This window comes from Misgurnus anguillicaudatus, chromosome 1 (assembly GCF_027580225.2).
Source record: "Misgurnus anguillicaudatus chromosome 1, ASM2758022v2, whole genome shotgun sequence".
In the NCBI taxonomy this organism is placed as follows: domain Eukaryota; kingdom Metazoa; phylum Chordata; class Actinopteri; order Cypriniformes; family Cobitidae; genus Misgurnus; species Misgurnus anguillicaudatus.
In genome coordinates this window covers 11,390,465-11,413,630 of record NC_073337.2, presented here as the reverse complement: position 1 = coordinate 11,413,630, position 23,166 = coordinate 11,390,465, and the positions used below count along the sequence as shown (strand labels likewise).

The 23,166-nt window shown below is 39.0% G+C and overlaps 2 protein-coding genes across 5 annotated transcripts; both read left to right on the top strand.

Moving 5' to 3' along the window:
• Positions 1–791: 791 nt before the first annotated feature.
• Positions 792–15,583, top strand: tbk1 (TANK-binding kinase 1). 3 transcript variants are annotated; one of them, XM_073866339.1, is made up of 21 exons: positions 792–935; positions 1,791–1,901; positions 2,232–2,365; positions 2,458–2,587; positions 2,709–2,890; positions 4,676–4,836; positions 4,916–5,026; positions 5,122–5,301; positions 7,386–7,582; positions 7,720–7,778; positions 8,816–8,910; positions 8,984–9,082; positions 9,163–9,241; positions 9,553–9,678; positions 10,049–10,121; positions 13,293–13,332; positions 13,423–13,524; positions 14,127–14,227; positions 14,316–14,412; positions 14,986–15,057; positions 15,141–15,583. In XM_073866339.1, the coding sequence occupies exons 2-21, from the start codon at positions 1,808–1,810 to the stop codon at positions 15,190–15,192; spliced, it is 2,184 nt and encodes a 727-aa protein (XP_073722440.1). In that variant the 5' UTR covers positions 792–935; positions 1,791–1,807; the 3' UTR covers positions 15,193–15,583. The 3 variants fall into 3 exon arrangements, with proteins under 3 accessions (XP_073722440.1, XP_073722435.1, XP_073722438.1); XM_073866334.1 differs by having other exon boundaries at positions 7,684–7,778; XM_073866337.1 differs by lacking the exon at positions 792–935 and adding an exon at positions 983–1,282 and having other exon boundaries at positions 7,684–7,778.
• Positions 15,584–15,654: 71 nt separating this feature from the next.
• On the top strand, positions 15,655–23,130 carry gpr19 (G protein-coupled receptor 19). 2 transcript variants are annotated; one of them, XM_055189880.2, is made up of 3 exons: positions 15,657–16,405; positions 17,123–17,152; positions 21,017–23,130. In XM_055189880.2, the coding sequence occupies exon 3, from the start codon at positions 21,041–21,043 to the stop codon at positions 22,307–22,309; it is 1,269 nt and encodes a 422-aa protein (XP_055045855.2). In that variant the 5' UTR covers positions 15,657–16,405; positions 17,123–17,152; positions 21,017–21,040; the 3' UTR covers positions 22,310–23,130. The 2 variants fall into 2 exon arrangements, with proteins under 2 accessions (XP_073722457.1, XP_055045855.2); XM_073866356.1 differs by lacking the exon at positions 17,123–17,152 and having other exon boundaries at positions 15,655–16,405.
• Positions 23,131–23,166: the final 36 nt, after the last annotated feature.

Sequence of the window (23,166 nt, the reverse complement as noted above, 5' to 3'; positions counted from 1 at the left end):
TCTAGCAGCACACTCCGGTACTGCACACTGTTATCTGCACTAATAATAAACCCATAATACACACATCATCACATTCCTAATTTTTGTAAGAGAACATAAAGTGGTCTAAGCAAAAATAACAACTACATTTAATACTATAAACCCATCAATATTCAGTAATTTATCTGTTATCTGGTAATAATAAACTTTACAGGGTTGGATGTGGATGTTGTCGCAATAAAAAACTAGCATACTGCGTACTACACGGTGTCCGAATGTAATATATGGTGCAGCGGTCTGATATAAAATGTACAGTGTGCAACAATAAACGCCTTGCGAAATGCTTTCTGTATAATACAGAAAGAGAAATATTGAGAAGGACACCGCAGGACACATTAACTGTTGAGCAAATACTTGGACAATCAGGAGGTTATCATTCTTTAATTATGTTTTTGAAGGAAACTGGCTTAATAAACAGAATTTAAATTATCTCATTAAAGGAAGTTAATTATCTGATGTTGTATTAATATAATAATTATTATTGTTAGTCATTTTTATTATATATATATATATATATATATATATATATATATATATATATATATATATATATATATATATATATATATATATATATATATATATATATATATATATATTATTTTTTTTTTTTTTTTTTTTTTGTATGAAGTTTGGGTAGATACTCTAGTTCACACTCCAGCATAGTAGGTGGCGGTATTGCACCTTAACGTTGGATGCCACCCGCCATAAAACATAAGAAGAAGAAGAATAAACGCCTTGTAGGCTGGAATACTAGCATACTACGCAGTAAAGATCGAAGTACACACTTTTGCCGACAGGGGGAGTATGCTAGAATGCACAGCGCTTGTGGCTCAGCGTTCAGCGTCTCATGTGACGAAAACACGGAAAGCGGAAGAGAATTTCGTGCTGTCGGGGTAAGAAAATAATAAGATACACTGACATTAAATAACACGATTTAGACGTTAATCATAATTGAGTGCTCGTGTCGTTTATACTGACTCTTTATTACGTAACGTAATGTATTTATTTCATTAAACTGATGTTAGACGGGCCTGTGGTATACTTTAATTCCAGTGTATTTATTCCTTATTATTTCAAACACTTGTGTTCAGGGCGGGATGGTGCTAAATATTTAGTTTATTTCTTCTCATTCTACCGAATAATACATCGCGTTATTGTGTTAGAAAATCACAGTCGATCTACTTTCAGTTTTGCTCGGTTCGGTGTCAGAATAATCCCTCCGGACACTACGGTCCATACGGTTCGTTCTCACTTCTGTATTTTTGTATTATTCCTTTTAATCAGTTTTTATTTTGGTTTCATGCAAAAATGATGAAAGATTCACGCGCTGGTGCGGTGCGGGAAATTCCCGCATATCTCTGACGTCACGTCACACTTCAAAACATCTAATATAATTGATATTTTCAATTATTTATTTTCTTTTTTATTATACACTTAAAATGCAAAACAAACATGTTTTTTACGAGAATATTCACGATTGAATGTTAATTTACAATCAGCTTTCTATTAGAGTGGTTTATGTTATAAAAGTTATAAAGTGTTATAAATATCAGTGCTGGAAAGTGAAACCTAAATGTTTTATGGCTGAACTTTATTTATGGCACATTTCATGTTGCTATCATAGTACTGAACGATACATTGATGTATTAAAATGAATCTTGATAAAGTCGATAACTCTGATATTATTTGCTATTATAATATTATATTATAATCAATAATAAATGATGACGTATGGTCACGTGTTTCAGGTGAATCTACAGACGTCATGCAGAGTACTGCAAACTACCTGTGGCTGATGTCAGACCTGCTTGGTCAGGGAGCCACAGCAAATGTTTACCGCGGTAGACACAAGAAAACAGTATACATTTACCTCATGTGTGTGTTTTTGTGTATTCTGGTATTTGTGGTTTACATGTGTACAACAACATAAACACGGTTTTCCTGTGTCCTCTTAACCCAACATCAACATCCTTTCTAACAATTATCCAAGCTTTCTAAACTACTGACAGCTTGTAATTGTAAATGTTGTATTATTATTCTTGACCAAAGTAATTCTGTCTTTTCTAGAAGATTTCAAATCATTGGTCAGCCTGCATTTTTGTTTGGATTTTATAAAGTCACAGATGTTTTGACACGATTGTAAAACTGATCTCTCTCTCCCTGTCTCTCTCTCTGTCTTCAGAAAACAGGTGATCTTTATGCCGTCAAAGTCTTCAATAATCTGAGTTTCCTGCGTCCACTGGACGTTCAGATGAGGGAGTTTGAGGTGTTAAAAAAGTTAAACCACAAAAACATTGTGAAGCTCTTCGCTGTGGAGGAGGAGGTGAGATAACTGATGCTCTGTCTGTATGTTAGCATTACTCTTTAAAGAACAACATCATATTAAAAGGCTTTGTGTTGTTCTTCACGTGACAGTCAAACACACGTCATAAAGTGTTGGTGATGGAGTATTGTCCCTGTGGCAGTTTATATACGGTGCTGGAGGAACCCACAAATGCTTACGGCCTCCCAGAGGACGAGTTCCTTATAGTTCTGCAGGATGTTGGTAATTTATTAATAGTTTAATATCTTCGTTTTGTATGTTTTAGAATATTTGTGTTGCGATGATGTTGTTTATATTTTGTTGTGTTTCTCGTTACTGATGCGGACCCTGTCGTCTCTTACAGTGGCTGGAATGAATCACCTCCGCGAATACGGAATCGTCCATCGAGACATCAAACCGGGAAACATCATGCGTGTGATCGGAGAGGACGGACGGTCCGTCTATAAACTGACTGACTTCGGAGCCGCACGTGAGCTTGAAGACGACGAGCAGTTTGTGTCGCTCTATGGCACTGAGGAGTATCTGGTGAGTTGAGAATTATGGCTAAACTCACCCTGTCATGTGCACCATACACATTAACAGATGAGATTTATTTCAACTGGCCTTTATTTTTAGTCCCTGTAAAGTTTGATATTAAGTGTTCTGAGTTCGTCACACCACAGAAAAATGTATTAATGATGGAAAAAAACAAGCAAGTTAATAAAATAAGTTATCAAAGTCTTGTAAAAACAGGCAGGATTCTCTACTGTCAAACGCTGGGGGCGTGTCCACTGTCTTTTCCAATCACGGGAAAGCTGCCGTCTCTGGGTTTACACCAGCCTCGTTTGAGGCGTCAGATTCGCATCTACCGCGTCTAGTTTTCCGCTTGAACATTTTGACTTTACTCCCTTCATTCGCGCACGAAAGCCGCGCGTGAAATTCTAGTCATCGAGACATTCACATGGAAATTCGCGTCATGGGAGGGCCTTCCATGGGCTTCTGCGACTCCGAACGATCTAACTCTGCAATTCAGTACTACATAGTTTACAGTTTTTTATAGAAACAGTTGTTTCAGCAATACATTTATAATTTGTGCAGACACAATCTTTAAGATTGACTTTACAGAGACTTTAATTGTTGTTGATATTTAACTAAATACAAATTGTAATTGGGCAAAAAAGTTGAAAAGCAAGTGCGAAATCTCATTGTTTTTAATGCAACAGTGAAATCCAACAGATTGTCTCCTGCTTTTCAAAATCTCTTAATATGAACCTATTAATTATGACTTAAAGGAATATTCCATTTTCTTAAAAGAAAAATCCAGATAATTTACTCACCACGATGTCATCCAAAATGTAGATGTCTTTCTTTGTTCGGTCCAGAAGAAATTGTGTTTTTTGGGGAAAGCATTGCAGGGTTTTTCTCTTTTTGATGGACTTTGGTGGAGCCCAGCATTTAATACTTAACTCAACACTTAACAGTTTTTTCAACGGAGTTTCAAATGACCACAAACGATCCCAAACGAGGCACAAGGGTCCCATCCAGCGAAACGATTGTCATTTTTGACAAGAAAAATAAAGGATGTCCACTTTTAAACCACAACTTCTCGTCTAAATACGGTCGTGATGCGCCAGGGTGACCCCACCCAATACATCATGACGTCAAGAGGTCAAAGAGGACGAACGCGAAACTCCGCCCCAGTGTTTACAAATGTGTTGAAAGAGGACCGTTCCTACGTTGTTGTATGTCAACTGATAATTAATGTCTTTGTGTCAGTTTATTGTTTACAATGGTCCGCAAATGTGCGTTTTATATATGTAACACGTGTCCTCCCTACGTCACTACGCATTTACTTTAGGTCGCGCTGGACCGGACCTAGACGAAAAGTTGTCGTTTAAAAGAGCTTTTTTTTTTTCTTGTCAAAGATGACAATCGTTTTGCTGGATGGGACCCTTGTGCCTCGTTTCGGATTGTTTATGGTCCTTTGAAACTCCGTTGAAAAAAACTGTTAAGTGTTGAGTTAACTATTAAAGTCCATTAAAATGAGAAAAATCCTGGAATGTGTTCCTCAAAAAACATAATTTCTTCTCGACTGAACAAAGAAAGACATCAACATTTTGGATGACATAGTGGTGGGTAAATTATCTGGATTTTTCTTTAAAGAAAATGGAATATTCCTTTAAGTATTGTTAACATCTGATCTTAAAATAGTTTAATCCCTCCTGTCGTGTATTTAAAAGTTCATATCGATTACGAGCTGTGAAAGAGAAACCATTGAACCATAGACAGTCAGCGCTTGTCCATTAATATCTGTGTCTGTGTGTTATACAGCATCCTGACATGTATGAGCGAGCTGTGTTGAGAAAAGATCATCAGAAGAAATATGGAGCTACAGTGGATCTGTGGAGTATTGGAGTGACGTTCTACCACGCGGCCACAGGCAGTCTGCCGTTTCGACCTTTCGAAGGACCTCGCAGAAACAAAGAAGTCATGTACGCTTAACATCCTTACACCGGCTGTCGGCCATGATGTTGTGACACGGGTTTGATTGTACATTTGTGTCATCTGCAGGTATAAGATCATCACTGAGAAACCTTCAGGTGCCATCTCAGGCCATCAGAAGTTTGAGAATGGAAAGATCGAGTGGAGCACAGATATGCCCGTTTCCTGCAGTGTCTCAAAGTGCGTTGATGTCCGTCACATCACACAAAACAGAAGAACCCAGGCTGGTTCATTCTTGCAGTGCTTTGACTGACGATGTCTCTTTCTGTCTCAAAAGGTCTTCAGAGTCTCCTCACTCCAGTGTTGGCCAACATCCTAGAAGCAGACCAGGAGAAGTGTTGGGGCTTCGATCAGTTCTTTGCTGAAACCAGTGATATTTTACATCGGGTGGTGGTTTATGTTTTTAGTCTGCAGCAAGCAACTCTTCACCACATCTACATCCACACATACAACACGTGAGTCCACATGCGACAACAATCTTCATTTTTAAAAATCATTATTTGTCACTTGTGCTGGCAAAATGAGTCAGAATGAGCAAATTTTTCAAAATGATGTATTTATATTTTGACATTCAACACCACAGCATCCATACCTTAAAATCACTGGTAAAACTAATACATTTGACACACACAAAATCAAAAACAATATCTATACACTCACCTAAAGGATTATTAGGAACACCTGTTCAATTTCTCATGAATGCAATTATCTAATCAACCAATCACATGGCAGTTGCTTCAATGCATTTAGGGGTGTGGTCCTGGTCAAGACAATCTCCTGAACTCCAAACTGAATGTGAGAATGGGAAAGATTTAAGCAATTTTGAGCGTGGCATGGTTGTTGTGGGATTTTCATGCACAACCATTTCTAGGGTTTACAAAGAATGGTGTGAAAAGGGAAAAACATCCAGTATGTGACAGTCCTGTGGGTGAAAAAATGCCTTGTTGATGCTAGAGATCAGAGGAGAATGGGCCGACTGATTTAAGCTGATAAAAGAGCAACTTTGACTGAAATAACCACTCTTACAAACGAGGTATGCAGCAAAGCATTTGTGAAGCCACAACACGCACAACCTTGAGGCGGATGGGCTACAACAGCAGAAGACCCCACAGAGTACCACTCATCTCCACTACAAATAAGTAAAAGAGGCTACAGTTTGCATGAGCTTACCAAAATTGGACAGTTGAAGACTAGAGAAATGTTGCCTGGTCTGGTGAGTCTCGATTTCTGTTGAGACATTCAGATGGTAGAGTCAGAATTTGGTGTAAACAGAATGAGAACATGGATCCATCATGCCTTGTTATCACTGTACAGGCTGCTGGTGGTGGTGTAATGGTGTGGGGGATGTTTTCTTGGCACACTTCAGGTCCCTTAGTGCCAGTTGGGCATTGTTTAAATGCCACGGCCTACCTGAGCATTGTTTCTGACCATGTCCATCCCTTTATGACCACCATGTTCCCATCCTCTGATGGCTACTTCCAGCAGGATAATGCACCATGTCACAAAGCTCAAATCATTTCAAATTGGTTTCTTGAACATGACAATGAGTTCACTGTACTAAAATGTCCACCACAGTCACCAGATCTCAACCCAATAAAGCATCTTTGGGATGCGGTGGAACCGGAGCTTCGTGCCCTGGATGTGCATCCCACAAATCTCCATCAACTGCAAGATGCTATCCTATCAATATGGACCAACATTTCTAAATGATGCTTTCAGTACCTTTTGAATCAATGCCATGTAGAATTATGGCAGTTTTGAAGGCGAAAGCGGGTCAAACACAGTATTAGTATGGTGTTCCTAATAGTCCTTTAGGTGAGTGTAGAAAAAATATATGTTCAACTTTTTTCTTTCTTTTATTTTTTAATTGACATTCAGACAGACAGCTTTAAGATCTACTGTAGTGCAAGGATCTAATATAATGTTACACATCAGATATATTTCCCCAACAGTTAACCAAACATTCACTTAAGTCTGAATTCTTGTCAAAACAGATATTTTTAAAACTGTAATTCTGTGTATACAGTCATGGCCATCTGTGTGCATGCTTCAGATGTGTCAGTCAGCACGAGAAAAACTGTTTTAATGTCTTGTCACTCTTAACAACTTTTTTAAAATCAATCAGGTCCTGAACATTATCTCTCTAATAAGTCTTTTAACATCAATCAGATTCTGCATTTTTTTTTCTAATTCCTATATGTTTTAAAAACCAAAACCAAAATATTAGATGCGCATGTGGATGGACACGCATTATTGAATTAGATTAAGCATTTAGGACGGTACACCTCTCAGAAAACATACAACTAAAGATTATTTTAGATGTTTAATGATTATTTAGAGCAGAGATCCATAGACGAGGGCTTAATGTACTTATTTTATGAAAACCTCAATTTGACCAAAATCAACATTTATACTTTCTTTAACCTGTAGCTCAAAATTAGACCATGTGCATTCTAACTCATTTTGCTACCACGGGTCACATTTGCTGTTTTTATCTTTGATTTTTGTTCTCATGAATTTATATTTTGTCTTTATTTAGTGCAAACCTGTTTCAAGAGCTTCTCTTCAGACGGACCAATATAACTCCATCACATCAGGATTTCCTCTACGAGGGGCAACGGCTTATTCTCGACCCAAACCGTCAAGCACAGATCTTCCCCAAGACCAGCAGAGACAATCCCATCATGCTTCTCAGCAGAGACCCGGTCAACACCGTCGGATTGCTCTTTGAAGATCGTCAGTGTTGCATAAACTTATCAAAATTCATTATTTACTTACGTGATATGAAATGCTACTGATAATACAGTTCTGATAATAAACTACAACACTGTGTGTAGTTTCACCCGATGATGATGGTGGTTCTATGTTTGCAGCCTGCCCACCTAAAGTTCAGCCCCGATATGATCTGGATTTAGATGCCAGCTATGCCAAGGTGAGACGCTACAGACCTTAAAGGAATAGCCCTTTTTTTTTAAAGAAAAATCCAGATAATTTACTCACCACCATGTCATCCAAAATGTTGATGTCTTTCTTTGTATAGTCCAGAAGAAATTATGTTTTTTGAGGAAAACATTGCATTGCATTTTTCTCATTTTAATGGACTTTAAGTGACACCAACATTTAACACTTAACTCAACACGTAACAGTTTTTTTTCAACAAAGTATCAAATGACTCTAAACAATCCCAAACGAGGCACAAGGGTCCCATCCAGCGAAACGACCGTCATTCTTGACAAGAAAAACAAAAAAATATGCACTTTTAAACTACAACTTCTCATATTCCTCCGGTCCTGAAAGCGTCAGCGTGACCTCACGCAATACGTCATGACGTCAAGAGGTCACAGAGGACGAACACGAAACTACGCCCCAGTGTTTACAAATGTGTTGAAAGAGGACCGTTCCGACGTTGTTGTATGTGGAATGATACTAATTAATGTCTTTGTGTCAGTTTATTGTTAAAATGGTCCGCAAATGTGCGTTTTATATATGTAACACGTGACCTCCCTACGTCACTACGCATTTACGTTAGGTCGTGCTGGACCAGACCTAGACGAAAAGTTGTGGTTTAAAAGTGCATATTTTTTATTTTTCTTGTCAAAAATGACAATCGTTTCGCTAGATAAGAAATCTATCTCGCTTGTTTGGGATCGTTTATGGTCCTTTGAAGCTCCGTTGAAAAGAACTGTTACGTGTTGAGTTAAGTGTTGGTGTCCATTAAAGTCCATGAAAGTGGGACAAATCCTGCAATGTTTTCCTCAAAAAACATAATTTCTTCTCGACTGAACAAAGAAAGACATCAACATTTTAGATGACATTGTGGTGAGTAAATTATCTGGATTTTTCTTTTAAGAAAATGGACTTTTCCTTTAATAACCTTACAATAACGCTCCATATAAGTGATTTGGCAAGCATCTGTATTTTCAATAGATTGATTATGAGAGGATGATCTCTGTGTTGGTTTCTGTTTAGACGTTTGCAGGTGATGTGGGATATTTGTGGAAGACGTCAGATTCTCTCCTCCTCTATCAGGAGCTGGTGAGAAAAGGCGTCCGAGGATTGATTGAGTACTTGAATGAAATGAGATGGAGTCAGAGAGATCCTGACGTTGTCTTACGCTGTGATGTTGTGTTTCAGTGAACTGATCAGAGGTGAATACAGCGAGACGGCACACAAGAAGACCCAACTGATCCACATGTGTAACTACTGCAGCCAAACGCTGGAGAAAACTGAGCAGCTGTGAGACATCACTGACACTTTGAATTCTCCATTAGATCCAGTGATGACGACACGTGTATATTCATGTGTGTGTGTTTCAGATGTGAGGTGCTGATGCAAGGAAACATCCTCTCAGCAGAATATGATGAAATCCGAGACATGAGGAAAAAGGTGATCAGGGTAAGTTCTTCATCTTCATTCTATAGGACAAACAGCACAAGTGCTGAACTGAGATCTTTTGTAAACTTAAGCCTTTACTCTGTGTAGCTACAGATGTTTGTGCAGCTCTCATATGTATGATCTGAGTACTTATGTGTATCCTATGGTGAGGTGTATGCCCATGCGTGGGATTATAAAATGGTTGGGCATATTAGCACAGCACTATTATGGGATAGGCCTTGCAGATCTTCACGTAGGTTTGATGGAGATGTGTAGTGGGCTCTTTATGTTCAGTAATATGACACTGAATAAATGCTCTGATCTGTCTTCAGCTGTCCAACTCTATGACCTCAATGGAGCAGACACTGCAGGAAATCAGCGGTATGTTCGTGCCGGGAGGAACCCTGACAGATGCGTGGACACAACAAGTGGGAACTCACCCAGAGGACAGAAATGTGAGTGACCTATGAGATTTACAATGTAAATCTCTTTCACTTGTACAGGATGTTAACACTTCAGGTTTTTAAAAACAGAACTGGAATGATGAACATAGACAGAAAGGCAATGAAAGATCTCAAAGGTGTCTGTCTGATGACACCAGACATTAAATCTCAACCACATGTAGGTTTAGATGTGATTTTATCCATAGTGAAGTAATTGAATAGTGAAGATTGTCACTATATGACTGATGGGGAAGATGAAGGGCTCAGCAATATGATCAGGGGTGCATATTGTATAAGAACAGAAGTGTGAGGGGTAATAAACATGTGTCCATCCTCACTGACCTTAAATGACCTGCTGTTTTACGTGTGTTTCTCATCTAGTGTGGAGAAGATCAAAGTTCTGCTGGATGCCATCAGCAGCATCTATCAGCAGTTTAAAAAAGACAAAGCAGAGAGACGTAAGTCTGAAACTGATTCATTTGATTCATTTACATGCTTGCTCATTTTCACTGATTCATTTGATTCATAAACCGGCTGGCTTATTTTTACAAATTCATTTGATTCATCAACACGCTGGCTAATTTTCACTGATTCATTTGATTCATCAACACGCTGGCTCATTGTTACACTTGCATTTGATTCATCGACACGCTGGCTCATTTTTACTGATTCATTTGATTCATCAACACGCTGGCTCATTTTCACTGATTCATTTGATTCATCAACACGCTGGCTCATTTTCACGGATTCATTTGATTCATCAACACGCTGGCTCATTGTTACACATGTATTTGATTCATCAACACAGTGGCTCATTTTCACTGATTCATTTGATTCATCAACACGCTGGCTCATTGTTATACATGTATTTGATTCATCAACACGCTGGCTCATTTTCACTGATTCATTTGATTCATCAACACGCTGGCTCATTTTCACTGATTCATTTGATTCATCAACACGCTGGCTAATTTTCACTGATTCATTTGATTCATCAACACGCTGGCTCATTTTCACTGATTCATTTGATTCATCAACACGCTGGCTCATTTTCACTGATTCATTTGATTCATAAACCGGCTGGTTTATTTTTACAAATTCATTTGATTCATCAACATGATGGCTCATTTTTACTGATTCATTTGATTTATAAACACGCTGGCTAATTTTCACTGATTCATTTGATTTATCAACACGCTGGCTAATTTTCCTCGATTCATTTGATTCATAAACCGGCTGGCTTATTTTTACAAATTTATTTGATTCATCAACACGATGGCTCGTTTTTACTGATTCATTTGATTTATAAACACGCTGGCTAATTTTCACTGATTCATTTGATTCATCAACACGCTGGCTAATTTTCACTGATTCATTTGATTCATCAACACGCTGGCTCATTTTTACTATTTCATTTGATTCATAAACACGCTGGCTAATTTTCACTGATTCATTTGAGTCATCAACACGCTGGCTCATTTTCACGGATTCATTTGATTCATCAACACGCTGGCTCATTGTTACACTTGCATTTGATTCATCGACACGCTGGCTCATTTTCACGGATTCATTTGATTCATCGACACGCTGGCTCATTTTCACGGATTCATTTGATTCATCGACCTGCTGGCTCATTTTCACAGATTCATTTGATTCATTAACACGCTGGCTCATTGTTACACATGTATTTGATTCATCAACACAGTGGCTCATTTTCACGGATTCATTTGATTCATCAACACGCTGGCTCATTGTTACACATGTATTTGATTCATCAACACAGTGGCTCATTTTCACGGATTCATTTGATTCATAAACACGCTGGCTCATTTTCACTGATTCATTTGATTCATCAACACGCTGGCTCATTTTCACTGATTTATTTGATTCATAAACACGCTGGCCTATTTTCACTGATTTATCAATATGCGTTCTTCAGCGATCTTGCGTCCTTGTGTCCTCACTCTACGTCATCATTAACTGTTGAAGTTCAATTCCCAAGAACGGAAATACAGAGGACGCATGAAAATACCCGGATGTGTTCTTGATATCGAGGATGCATCGAGTGCAGACTTGCGCATTGAAGTCGCTTTACGCCACAGAAGTCATTGTGGCAAAACAATGGAAGATCAACAGGAAGATCGCACACATTTCAATTCTCACAGGTGCGTTCTGTGTTCTCGCGACCTTCTGAGTTCGTTCTTTCAAGGTCGCCTGGCAAGACTGATCTCCACGAGAACGCAAGTCCGTTCTTGGAATTGAGAAACAGCCTGATTCATTCGATTCATAAACACGCTAGCTAATTTTTACTGATTCATTTGATTGATCAACACACTGGCTCATTTTTACTGATTCATTTGATTGATCAACACACTGGCTCATTTTTACTGATTCATTTGATTGATCAACACGTTGGCTCATTGTTACAAACATAAATGTTCATAATAAAGGCTAGATGTCTTGTCCACTCTGCTGGCCAATGGCCACCGGTGATGACGTTAGAGACTCTGCTGTAAGACATCTAGCCTGAATATAATTTATTACGAATATCTATGGTTACACATAAATATATTTGATTCATCAACACGATAGCTCATTTTCAATGATTCATTTGATTCATCAACACACTGGCTCATTTTCACTGATTCATCTGATTTATAACGCTGGCTAATATTTACTGTTTCGTTTGATTCATATTTACATCTAGCCTGAATATAATATATTACAAATATATGTGGTTACACATAAATATATTTGATTCATCAACACGCCTGCTCATTTTCACTGATTCATCTGATCTATAAACACGCTGGCTCATATTTACTGATTCATTTTATTCATATTTACTGATTCATTTGATTTATATTTACATCTAGCCTGAATATTTGAATATAATATATTATGAATATCTACGTTACACATAAATATATTTGATTCATCAACACACTGGCTCATTTTCACTGATTCATCTGATTCATCAACATGCTGGCTCATTTTCACTGATTCATCTGATTTATAAACACGCTGGCTCATATTTACTGATTCATTTGATTCATATTTACTGATTCATTTGATTCATCTGAATATAATATATTATGAATATCTACGTTACACATAAATATATTTGATTCATCAACACGCTAGCTCATTTTCACTCATTCATTTGATTCATCAACATGCTGGCTCATTTTCACTGATTCATCTGATTCAAAAACACACTGGGTCATTTTTACTAATTCAAAAACAACTGGCTCATTTTCACTGATTCATCAACATGCTGGCTCATTTTCACTGATTCATGTGATTCATAAACACGCTGGCTCATTTTTACTGATTCATCAACACACTGGCTCATTTTTACTGATTCATTTGATTCATAAACACGTTGGCTCATTTTCACTGATTCATGTGATTCATAAACACGCTGGCTCATTTTCACTGATTTATGTGATTCATAAACACGCTGGCTCATTTTCACTGATTCATGTGATTCATAAACACGCTGGCTGATTTTCACTGATTCATGTGATCCATAAACACGCTGGCTCATTTTCTCTGATTCATCAACACTGGTTTATTTTTGTAACATTCATACAGAGTTCAAGGTGTTAAATGTTTTCTTTCTGCAGGTTTGCCCTATAATGAAGAACAGATCCACAAGTTTGACAAGTGAGTCAATGTTTTCGTGAATGCCTGTGAAATACTCCAGCAGCCGTGTTTCTGAAGTGTTCTGCTGACCTGAATCTCTTTGTTTTACAAACAAAAGCTGGTTCTTCATGCCACTAAAGCACGAGCGCTCTTCACAGATGAATGTGCAATGAAATATCGTCTTTTCATCTCTAAGAGTGAAGAATGGATGAAGTAAGATCTCAAACTGACCCTAGTTCAGTAGATTAGCGCTGATTGAGTTTTGAAAGACTGTTGAAACTGAATTCTAAAGTCTGATTGGATGAACCACATTCAAAGCTTTTGTGAAACGACTATAAACACACACCTGTGACAGTATGCTTTAGACTAAGTCAATCTGCCGGTGTTATTTAGTGTAACAGAATCATCACACATACTCATCTGACCTAGATACAGTATATAAGCTAACAAATGATTATTGAGTCATTATTAAGTATTACTGTATGGCCCCTCTTGTGGTTACACTGATTTTTTTTACCACAGTTAAGAGGCTATGATCTAAAAACCATGGTAAAACTAGAATGGCCTCTCATAGTTGTTTTGCTTTATTTTAAGACCACAAGCAATAATAAAACACAAATCTTCAGTTTTACACTCATGTGAGAATCATGTCAGTAGCTCTTCTGCTCTGTTGCCATGGAAACTGAACTGGAGATGTTAATATTACTGGAAGTTGTGACCAGATACATGCAGTCATGCGTGTTTCTGTTTGTGTGTGTATCTATCAATAATCAATGGATCAGTCAGTTGATAAATCTGATGATGTTTGATCACAGGACGGTTCATCATGTAAGGAAACATCTTGTGTCTCTGACGACTCAGTATGGCAGTATGGAACAGGAAGTGAATGTGCTCTTGCAGCGCATGTTCAAGTTGTGTAAACAGGAAGTGTGCTCTCTGTTGTGTGTCTTTCTGTCTTTATGACCCTAACAGATTCTTCTGATGTGTGTTGTGTGTGTAGTTGTTAGATCAGTTACCTCAGAAGATCGTACCAATGACCTCTGGTGGAATGAAACCACAGACGTATCTCAGCCCCAGTACACTGGTGGAGATGACACTGGGGTGAGTTTGGTGATGACATCACACATCTCATGTCTCATAATGTCTCATGTATTCTCCTCACATGCTCTGCAGGGCAGACCGGTGCATTTATTCATTAATCACGTATGAGCAGAATCAGGCTCGGCCATTTAAAGGAAAACACCACCATTTTTCAATATTTTACTGTGTTCTTACCTCAGCTTAGACAAATTAATACATACCTATCTTTTTTCAATGTGTGCACTTAATCTTTGTACAGCAGGTTGCGAATGTATTAGCATTTAGCCTAGCCCCATTCATTCCTTAGGATCCAAACAGAAATTAATTTAGAAGCAACCAAACACTTCCATCTTTTCCCTATTTAAGACCATTACATGAGTAGTTACATGAGTAAGTATGGTTGCACAAAATAAAACGTGGCAAGCGGATAAAAAATAAGAACTATATTGTATGGCGGAAGGGCACTTAGTTTGCAGCACTTCGACTGGATTGGAGATAAAGTTTGCAGGACAGTGGCCCTCCTGGACCAGGAGTGCCCACCCCTGCTTTAGAGTGTAGTGAATAAATGCTTATTGACGGCTGTCTGGATTACAGGATGAAGAAACTGAAAGAGGAGATGGAGGGAGTGGTGAAAGAGTTAGCGGAGAACAACCTGTTTCTGGAGAGGTGACGTCTCTTAAACCACCATCAGATGATGTTATTAAGTCTTTAAAGTTTGCGTTATGTAATGTGTTGTTATTGTGTTTCAGATTTGGCACACTGACTGTTGATGGAGGAATCAGGAACGTGGATCGGATGTGACCGCACACATTTGACTGTAGATCAGATCTGTGAATTCTTTAATCTGTATATATGCATAGTGTAAATACACATGTAAGACTCATCGTTAAACCTTTCTGTATTTCATCCTTAGTTTACTTTGACATTATTTGACCATGAACAAGCTAGAATTGCTATGAAGTTTAAGTGGGTTTATTTTTAATCCTTTTATTCAAATATGTTCTGTTGTATTGGTTTATACGATGATGCGTGGGCTTATGAAGTCTGTGTAAATCTTTAAATCGAATGTGAATAAAGCTGATGATAAAGGCCAAAAACAGCGCTTCAGATATTAAACAGCAATGTCATTTTACCATTATTGTAAAGGAAGTGTCTTGAATTATGTATAAATATTAAAATGTTTATTAATGTAGCACAATATAAAGAAGTGCGTTTATTTGTTGTGGTTTTATGTGTTATATCTAACAAAAATCCTTTGCTTTAATTCATACAAAAGGCTTAAAAATTAACAGCCTAAACGCTCTGTGTTTTTGGTAATAGTGTTTGCGATGTTTTGTGTGTGTTTGTTTATTCAGTTGATGTCTCCAGATTAATATATCGTCTTTGGCACGTGCTCGTGTTTATGAAAGGGATGAAGTCAACCGCTCCTCGATACAGCTATGTGTCGTTATGGCAACAGACACAGAAGAACAGTCCATACTCAGCACTTCTGTTGCTATGGTAACACCATCTGTAGTGCATATACGGAGACTCGGGACCATTCATGATCTGATGCATCAATGTATTCATACATGACATCTGATCAAATCATATAAATCACCTTTACGCTACAAAACATTGCATGAATTGTTCTTCAAATTGTATATTGACTAATCGTTATTCTTTTATTTAGACTACTTTTGTGCATTTTATAGGCTGTAATATTAACTGTCTGCGTTATAATAAATCGCATACACTTTCAGTTTTGCTGAAATACATATACGCGTATGTTATTGTGGCTTATTATGAATAATTCATGAGAATGATTCTGGGATATGACGTCACTGATCGGGTCTGATGTGAATGTGGATGAAGATGGATCGGATGTGATCCGATCGTCTCGAGTGTGTAATGTGTAACTGATTTCTGAAGGATAATCGGATAAATAGGAATTAAACATGTTAATGATGAAGATAAAGTGCGCCGATGATTATGAGGGAAGAAATAACTGACCGGAGAACAGCAGAGATCTGAGGTACGACATCTAATTCATGAATATTTACAATCATCAGATCATTTTAGCGGTTATATTATATTCAGAAGAGATTCATCATGAATCATCCGACATTTATTGTTATTTAAATCAAATATTTCACATAAGAATCAGATGTTTAATTTTGATAACAGAGTGTTGTGTATTTATGGGGTGAAATGTGTTATTAATGTGTAGATTTCTTTACAGGGAGAAGAAACGATAATTTTTAACACTTCACCTGTTAATCCTGATATTTCAGTCATTGTGCCGGTTTGTTGTTATTAAATGACCTCAAGCTCAATGTAAAACACACAGATAGAAAATCAGATCATGTTGTCAAGGATCTTTTTGACATCAACACAACACACAGAGATACACACAGTTGTTTTAATGAGTGTCTGTAGAGATTGAGTGTCTCTGTTGGCTTTAATATAATGTTGTGATGTGTTTGCAGGTTGTGTTTGCTTTAACAATTAGTGTCGAGGGTCACATCCCAGTTTGAGTTGGTTTACTCCAGAGAGCTTAATGAAATTAAAAAACCTGATCACACAACAACATTTTTGATAAAAATTTCAATGTTATGGGTTAACTTAGAGAGATCAGTGAAAACGTCAGTAATCTTGATCAGTTCAGACTTAGAATGAGAAGCGAAAGTCATTCATACAGATCTTTCCACACATGACATTATATGAACTTTATAAATCTGTGTTTCTGCAGGTGAGTCTCTGTGCTGATGACATCATACAGGTGAGACAGATATCAAACACACCTGCGTCCCATCATATACTGTCACAATACTTAGTAAATAACATGAAATACTCACTGACTGTTAAATCAGTATGTTGTGGGTGCCCTATGCATAGATCACAGGCATACTACATTTTCCCTCATGTTTTAATTGTCATGTTACCTGTATGTTTGTTGACCTATGATGTAATAGCAACAAATCAGATCATGATCAGTAGTCTCCAACCCTCTTCCTGGAAAAAACCCTGTTCCTGGAGATTTCCCCTCCTGCATACTTTAGATCAGGGGTGGGGGACCCTAATTAAACACATGAAATAATATGAAATTCAGGTTGTTTGATTAGGTTGCTACTAAACCCTGCAGGACAGGAGCCGTTTCTCAATGTCAAGGAAGGATCCTCGGAAGCTAGAATTTCGAGGATGCTACGTCATCGACGTCCGTCGAAGGACTGTTCCAATGTCGAGGATCCTCGAAATTTCAGCCAAGAACTGAGTCCTTCGTTCGAGAAATATCTCATATACAGGAAAGGATGCAAATTTGTATCCTTCGCGCTCTTCACACACTGAAATCACCCACAATCCTATGCGCGCAGCACCGAAAGCACACCTTTCAATCACGCAATGACGTAATTACGTGCACTTGCTAGCCTGTTCCATGTAACGTGTTCTCCGAATGCTTAAAAGGAGCCTCGCCTAGCCTCTGAAGGAAGTGACTTGTAAGGACTAGTCCTGCCAAGGAAGTATCCTTGACATTGAGAAACGGCCACTATTTCAAGACATAAAAGGTGTTTCTCAATGTCAAGGAAGGATCCTCATAAGTCAGAATTTCAAAGATGCTACATTATCGGCATCTGTCAAAGGACTGTTCCAATGTCGAGGATCCTCGGAATTGCAACCAAGGACTAAGTCATTTGTTCGAAAAATATCCCATTTACAGGAAAGGATGCATATGTGTATTCTTTGCGCTCTTCTCGCTCTCAAATCACCCACGATCCTATGCGCGCAGCGCCGAAAGCACACCTTTTTACTGACATAATGACGTGCACTTGCTAGCCTGTTCCATTTTTGTGTTCTCCAAATTCTAAAGAGGAGCCTCGCCTAGCCTCTGAAGGAAGTGACAAGTGCCGTTTCTCAATGTCAAGGATAGTTCCGTGGCAGGACTAGTCCTTACAAGTCACTTCCTTCAGAGGCTAGGCGAGGCTCCTCCAAAGCATTCGGAGAACTCATAAATGGAAAAGGCCAGCAAGTGCACATCATTGCGTCATTGAAAGGTGTGGTTTCGGCACTGCGCGCATAGGATTGTGGGTGATTTCAGCAGATACACAGATGTCGATGACGTAGCATCCTCAAAGTTCTGGCTTCCGAGGATCCTTCCTTGACATTGAGAAATGGCTTTGGAGAAAGACCAGTCCTGCCAAGGAAGTATCCTTGACAAGAAACGAGCCGTTTCTCAATGTCAAGGATACTTCCTTGGCAGGACTAGTCCTTACAAGTCACTTCCTTCAGAGGCTAGGCGAGGCTCCTTTTAAGCATTCAGAGAACACGTTAAATGGAACAGGCTAGCAAGTGCACGTCATTTCGTCATTGCGTGATTGAAAGGTGTGCTTTCGGTGCTGCGCGCATAGGATTGTGGGTGATTTCAGCACGTGAAGAGCGCGAAGGATACAAATTTGCATCCTTTCCTGTATATGGGATATTTCTGGAACGAAGGACTCAGTCCTTGGCTGAAATTTCAAGGATCCTCGACATTGGAACAGTCCTTCGACGGACGTCGATGACGTAGCATCCTCGAAATTCTAGCTTCCGAGGATCCTTCCTTGACATTGAGAAACGTCTACAGCCAGTGGCCCTCCAGGACCCAGGGTTCTCCACTCCAGCTATAGATCCAACCCTGCTTTAAGCACACCTGCATCAAATTTTGAGGTAGCCATGAAAAGCTTGATTAGCAGGTTCAGGTGTTTGATTGGGGTTGGAGGTGAACTCAGCAGGAAATTAGATCTCCAGGAACAGGGTTGGTGACCACTGGTCTAAATATTTACTTGGGTATTGTTAAAAAACTTGATTTTAACCATGAGGAAGACCTACCTATATTGTTTACCTTTAAAAATACAGTTTTTGCTATTTTTAATTTATGAACCGAATAATGAATCAATTTTTAATTCTGTGACTGCTCAGCTGCGCTTTTGGACATTATTCATTACACATACTGATGTTCACCCACTATATAGTATAGAAGTAGGCAATACTTGTGTCCTTTCATCATACTCCTTTTACATGGCTGATGTTTGTTTCATAAACATCATAAACTTAAGGGTAAACAATCGTCATCAAAGAGCGTGTTACCAGGGATATTTATCTGATTGGGAGGATCCTTCATGTGGAGTTGCCCAGGGAACCATAATGGGACCCATAATCTTCCTAGCACTGATTAACAATGCTGTCCAAGATCAAATTACCCACTGGAAATAAGTGCTGTACTCTTCAACAGATGTTGAATGATCTTGGCATCTGCCTGGAGGATCATAAAATGAAACTCAACTCAAAAAATTGCAATGTCTTACATTTCTCCTGTATAAAACAGATACCAGCATGACCACCACTTTCTATAGATCAGAACATTCTGAAAATCTGTGACTCTGCCTTGCTGAAAAAAAACAGCATACCAGCATATGTTGTGTTTTGGTGCTGGTTTGCTAGTGAACACCAGCTAAACCAGCATTAGCACCAGCTAAACCAGCACCAAACCAGCATTAGCACCGGATCCCATGCTGGTCATACCAGCAAGAACAGCATATGTGGTGTTTTGGTGCTGGTATGCTGGTGACCACCAGCTTAACCAGCATCAAACCAGCATAATTCCCATGCTGGTCCATGCTAGTTTTTTTAGCAGGGTGTTAAGATTTTAGGAGTTACCATCCAGAGTGACTTAAAATGGAAGGGACCACATGTTGTCCTTGGCTATCAGAAGGCTTAAGAAATTTGGTGTTCACGATCAAGAATCGGTTACCATCTATATTGGGTATGTGCGCCCTGTGTTAGAGTATGCAGTTCCAGTTTGGCATAATTGATCAATTACTGATCAAATGAAAAGGTTGAAAGTGTGCAGAAACGAGTTTGTAAAATCATACTGGGACAGAGGTATAAAGGATATTCCGATTCCCTCTCCCTTCTTGGATTGTGCACAGAGAGACAAGTCCAGTTGATTTTGCTAGAAAGTTATACAAGTCTAGATTTAGAGATTGGCTACCACCACTCAGGGAACAGCTGACTGGATGCCAGATGAGGAACTCAGCTAAACTGACAACCCCCCAGATGCTGAACAGAACAATTCAGTTCAATCAATCATTCCCTATATGTGTAGACTTTTAAATTATTACGGATTTTAAAATAACTTTGTATGTCTTTATTTTGTATTTTTAATTTAGGTAAATTTGTATTGACTTTATTTGTAACAGCAAAATAATTCAGTGTCCCCTAATGACAAACGTCCTTGAGTACCTGTAATGATGCTGAAAAGTCAAATCATAAATAAATAATTCATAAGTCTCATGCATTGGTCTTTATTAGTTTATTGTGTAGATCTGCTCAGCGTTTAAACATGAGATCTGAGGTGAGGTGTCTGAAGCAGATGGATCATGCCTGTTATCACCATGGAAACCTGTTGTAATGTGGCCCTCATGGAGTCAAAACTCAAATTCACAGATTGAGCTACAGCCACATATCAGCAAGAGAATAAAATGTGTCGTATATGCGAATGTATGTAATTGACGTTCAGTTAACTCTTTACGTTTAGGTTCTGACAGGAGACTTGTGCTTGTTTTGCTCCAGATTATTTAATAACAAGTAAACCTGTTGTATTTTACAGCTGCAACCTGACACCAGGAGGGAAATGGTGTACTCCCTATCTGCCGAGGGCGTAAATCCCTCTTTCCGCTCGGCTGTCGTTTTCTACCCGACGATGGAACACTCTGACCGGAACGATTCATCCACCACTCCCACGGCCCTCGTCTGCCGCCTAGACGCGCCATCATCTGAGTCGCAGACCAACGGCTCCTTGACCTCGTACGATCTGACCCCGGCAGAGGTGACGGTTCTCGGGCTTATCTTCACCATTCTCTGGGTGATATCAGTACTGGGCAACTCTCTAGTTTGTCTGGTGATCCATCGTAGTCGTAGAACGCAATCGACCACCAACTACTTTGTAGTGTCGATGGCGTGTGCCGATCTGTTGTTGAGTCTGGCGTGGGCCCCGTTCATTTTGCTCCAGGTGTCCGCGGGTCACTGGCCTCTGACGGCGGCCGCGTGCAAAGCCGTGCGTTACCTGCAGCACTTGTGCCCTGGAGTCCAAGTCTACGTGCTTCTGTCTATTTGCATCGACCGCTTCTACACCATCGTTTACCCTTTGAGTTTTAAAGTGTCACGCGAGAAGGCCAAACGAATGATTTTGGCATCTTGGATCTTCGACGCGGCTTTCGTCTCTCCGTGCCTGTTCTTCTATGGGTCGTCTTCGACAGCGACCTCTCAAAACCACTGCGACTTCTTCCTGCCGGACTCCTGGGATGGGCTGGGGTACGCGGTGGCTCATCTGCTCTTCGGATTCCTGGTCCCGGCGCTCCTCATCGTGTCTTTCTACCAGCGGGTGGTCCGATACATCTGGAGGATCGGTACGGACGGACGAACGGTCCGCAGAACCATGAACATCGTCCCCAGAACTAAAGTCAAAACTATCAAGATGTTTCTAATGCTCAACACAATGTTCCTTCTCACCTGGACGCCATTTTACATAGCTCAGCTCTGGCATCCCGAAGCAGTGTCAGGACCGAGCAGGCAAGGGGCGCTCTTCTTCGTCGCGGTGGCGTGGATCTCCTTTAGCTCCACGGCATCGAAGCCGACGCTTTACTCCATTTACAACGCCAACTTCAGACGTGGTATGCGAGAAACTTTCTGCATGTCCTCCATGAAGTGTTACCGTAGTAACGCATACACCATCACAGCCAGCTCACGAATAGCCAAAAAGAACTATATCGGAGTAGTAGATATTCCTGTACCGGCGAAGACACTCATCAAAGATTCGGTTTACGAAACTTTTGACCGAGAAGCAAAGGAGAAGAAGTTAGCTTGGCCTATCAGCACCAACCCACCAAACACTTTTGTATGAAGAGTTTTAGCAAAGTCATTGATGAGAGCGCACAATAAATAACACATTGACTCGTTCCTGTTGTGCAACTCTGAACTGATCAATGAAAGGTTTGTGTTGAATAAAGCATCTCTACTTAAGGGTAACAATTTCACAAGAAATATTTATACAATAGCAGGAAAATGAGCAGGATGAAAACGAAGATCTTGGAAAATTAAGTTCAGCACTCACTTGAAGGAGTCGGTTCTTTGTCAATCTTTGTTGACCTCTGAAATCCAAAAGACAGATAGATAATAACACGAGAGTAACGGAATAGAACGTAATATTAAAGACACATGAAAACAATTAAAATAACATTTAGAAGAAAACATGATTTGTTTAAAACGTTTTGGGATGATAAAAAGCAGAATAAACACTTGGAATTTTTCTTTATAAATAAAGTTTTTTATTGTACAAGTTTAATAGCATCTGGGAACATGAATGACATCTGACATAATTCACTTCAGTGTGATGTTAAAAAAATAATGTAATTTAATTATAATAATGTATATGAAGGCACGTATGATCGACCTGAAGTCAATCTAAAGAAATGATGCTGACTAAACGTTTAGATGAGTGATGATGACATCATCACAATCTTCATTTCATCACATTAAACCTCGTGTTGTCTCACGTTCTACTATTTGTTTGTGCAGTTGGGTTTATGTTAATCTAATTGAGACTCAGTCGTAGTGTTTTGTGTCTGTATTTACAGATGAAACTGTCTCTCGTTATTTGTGATGTTTATAATGCAAATCCAACATGTCAGTGTGATTTAACAATTAAACTTTCTGTACAATTCACATTAATATCATGTCTGTAGTTTTTGTAGGTGTTGA

Coding starts and splice junctions, on each gene's coding strand:
- tbk1 (XM_073866334.1), top strand. CDS start 1,808: ATGCAGAGTACTGCAAACTACCTGTGGCTGATGTCAGACCTGCTTGGT. Junction 1,902..2,231: donor CGGTAGACACAAGAAAACAG/TATACATTTACC, acceptor TTCAGAAAACAG/GTGATCTTTATGCCGTCAAA. Junction 5,027..5,121: donor GTTTCCTGCAGTGTCTCAAA/GTGCGTTGATGT, acceptor TTCTGTCTCAAA/AGGTCTTCAGAGTCTCCTCA.
- gpr19 (XM_073866356.1), top strand. CDS start 21,041: ATGGTGTACTCCCTATCTGCCGAGGGCGTAAATCCCTCTTTCCGCTCG.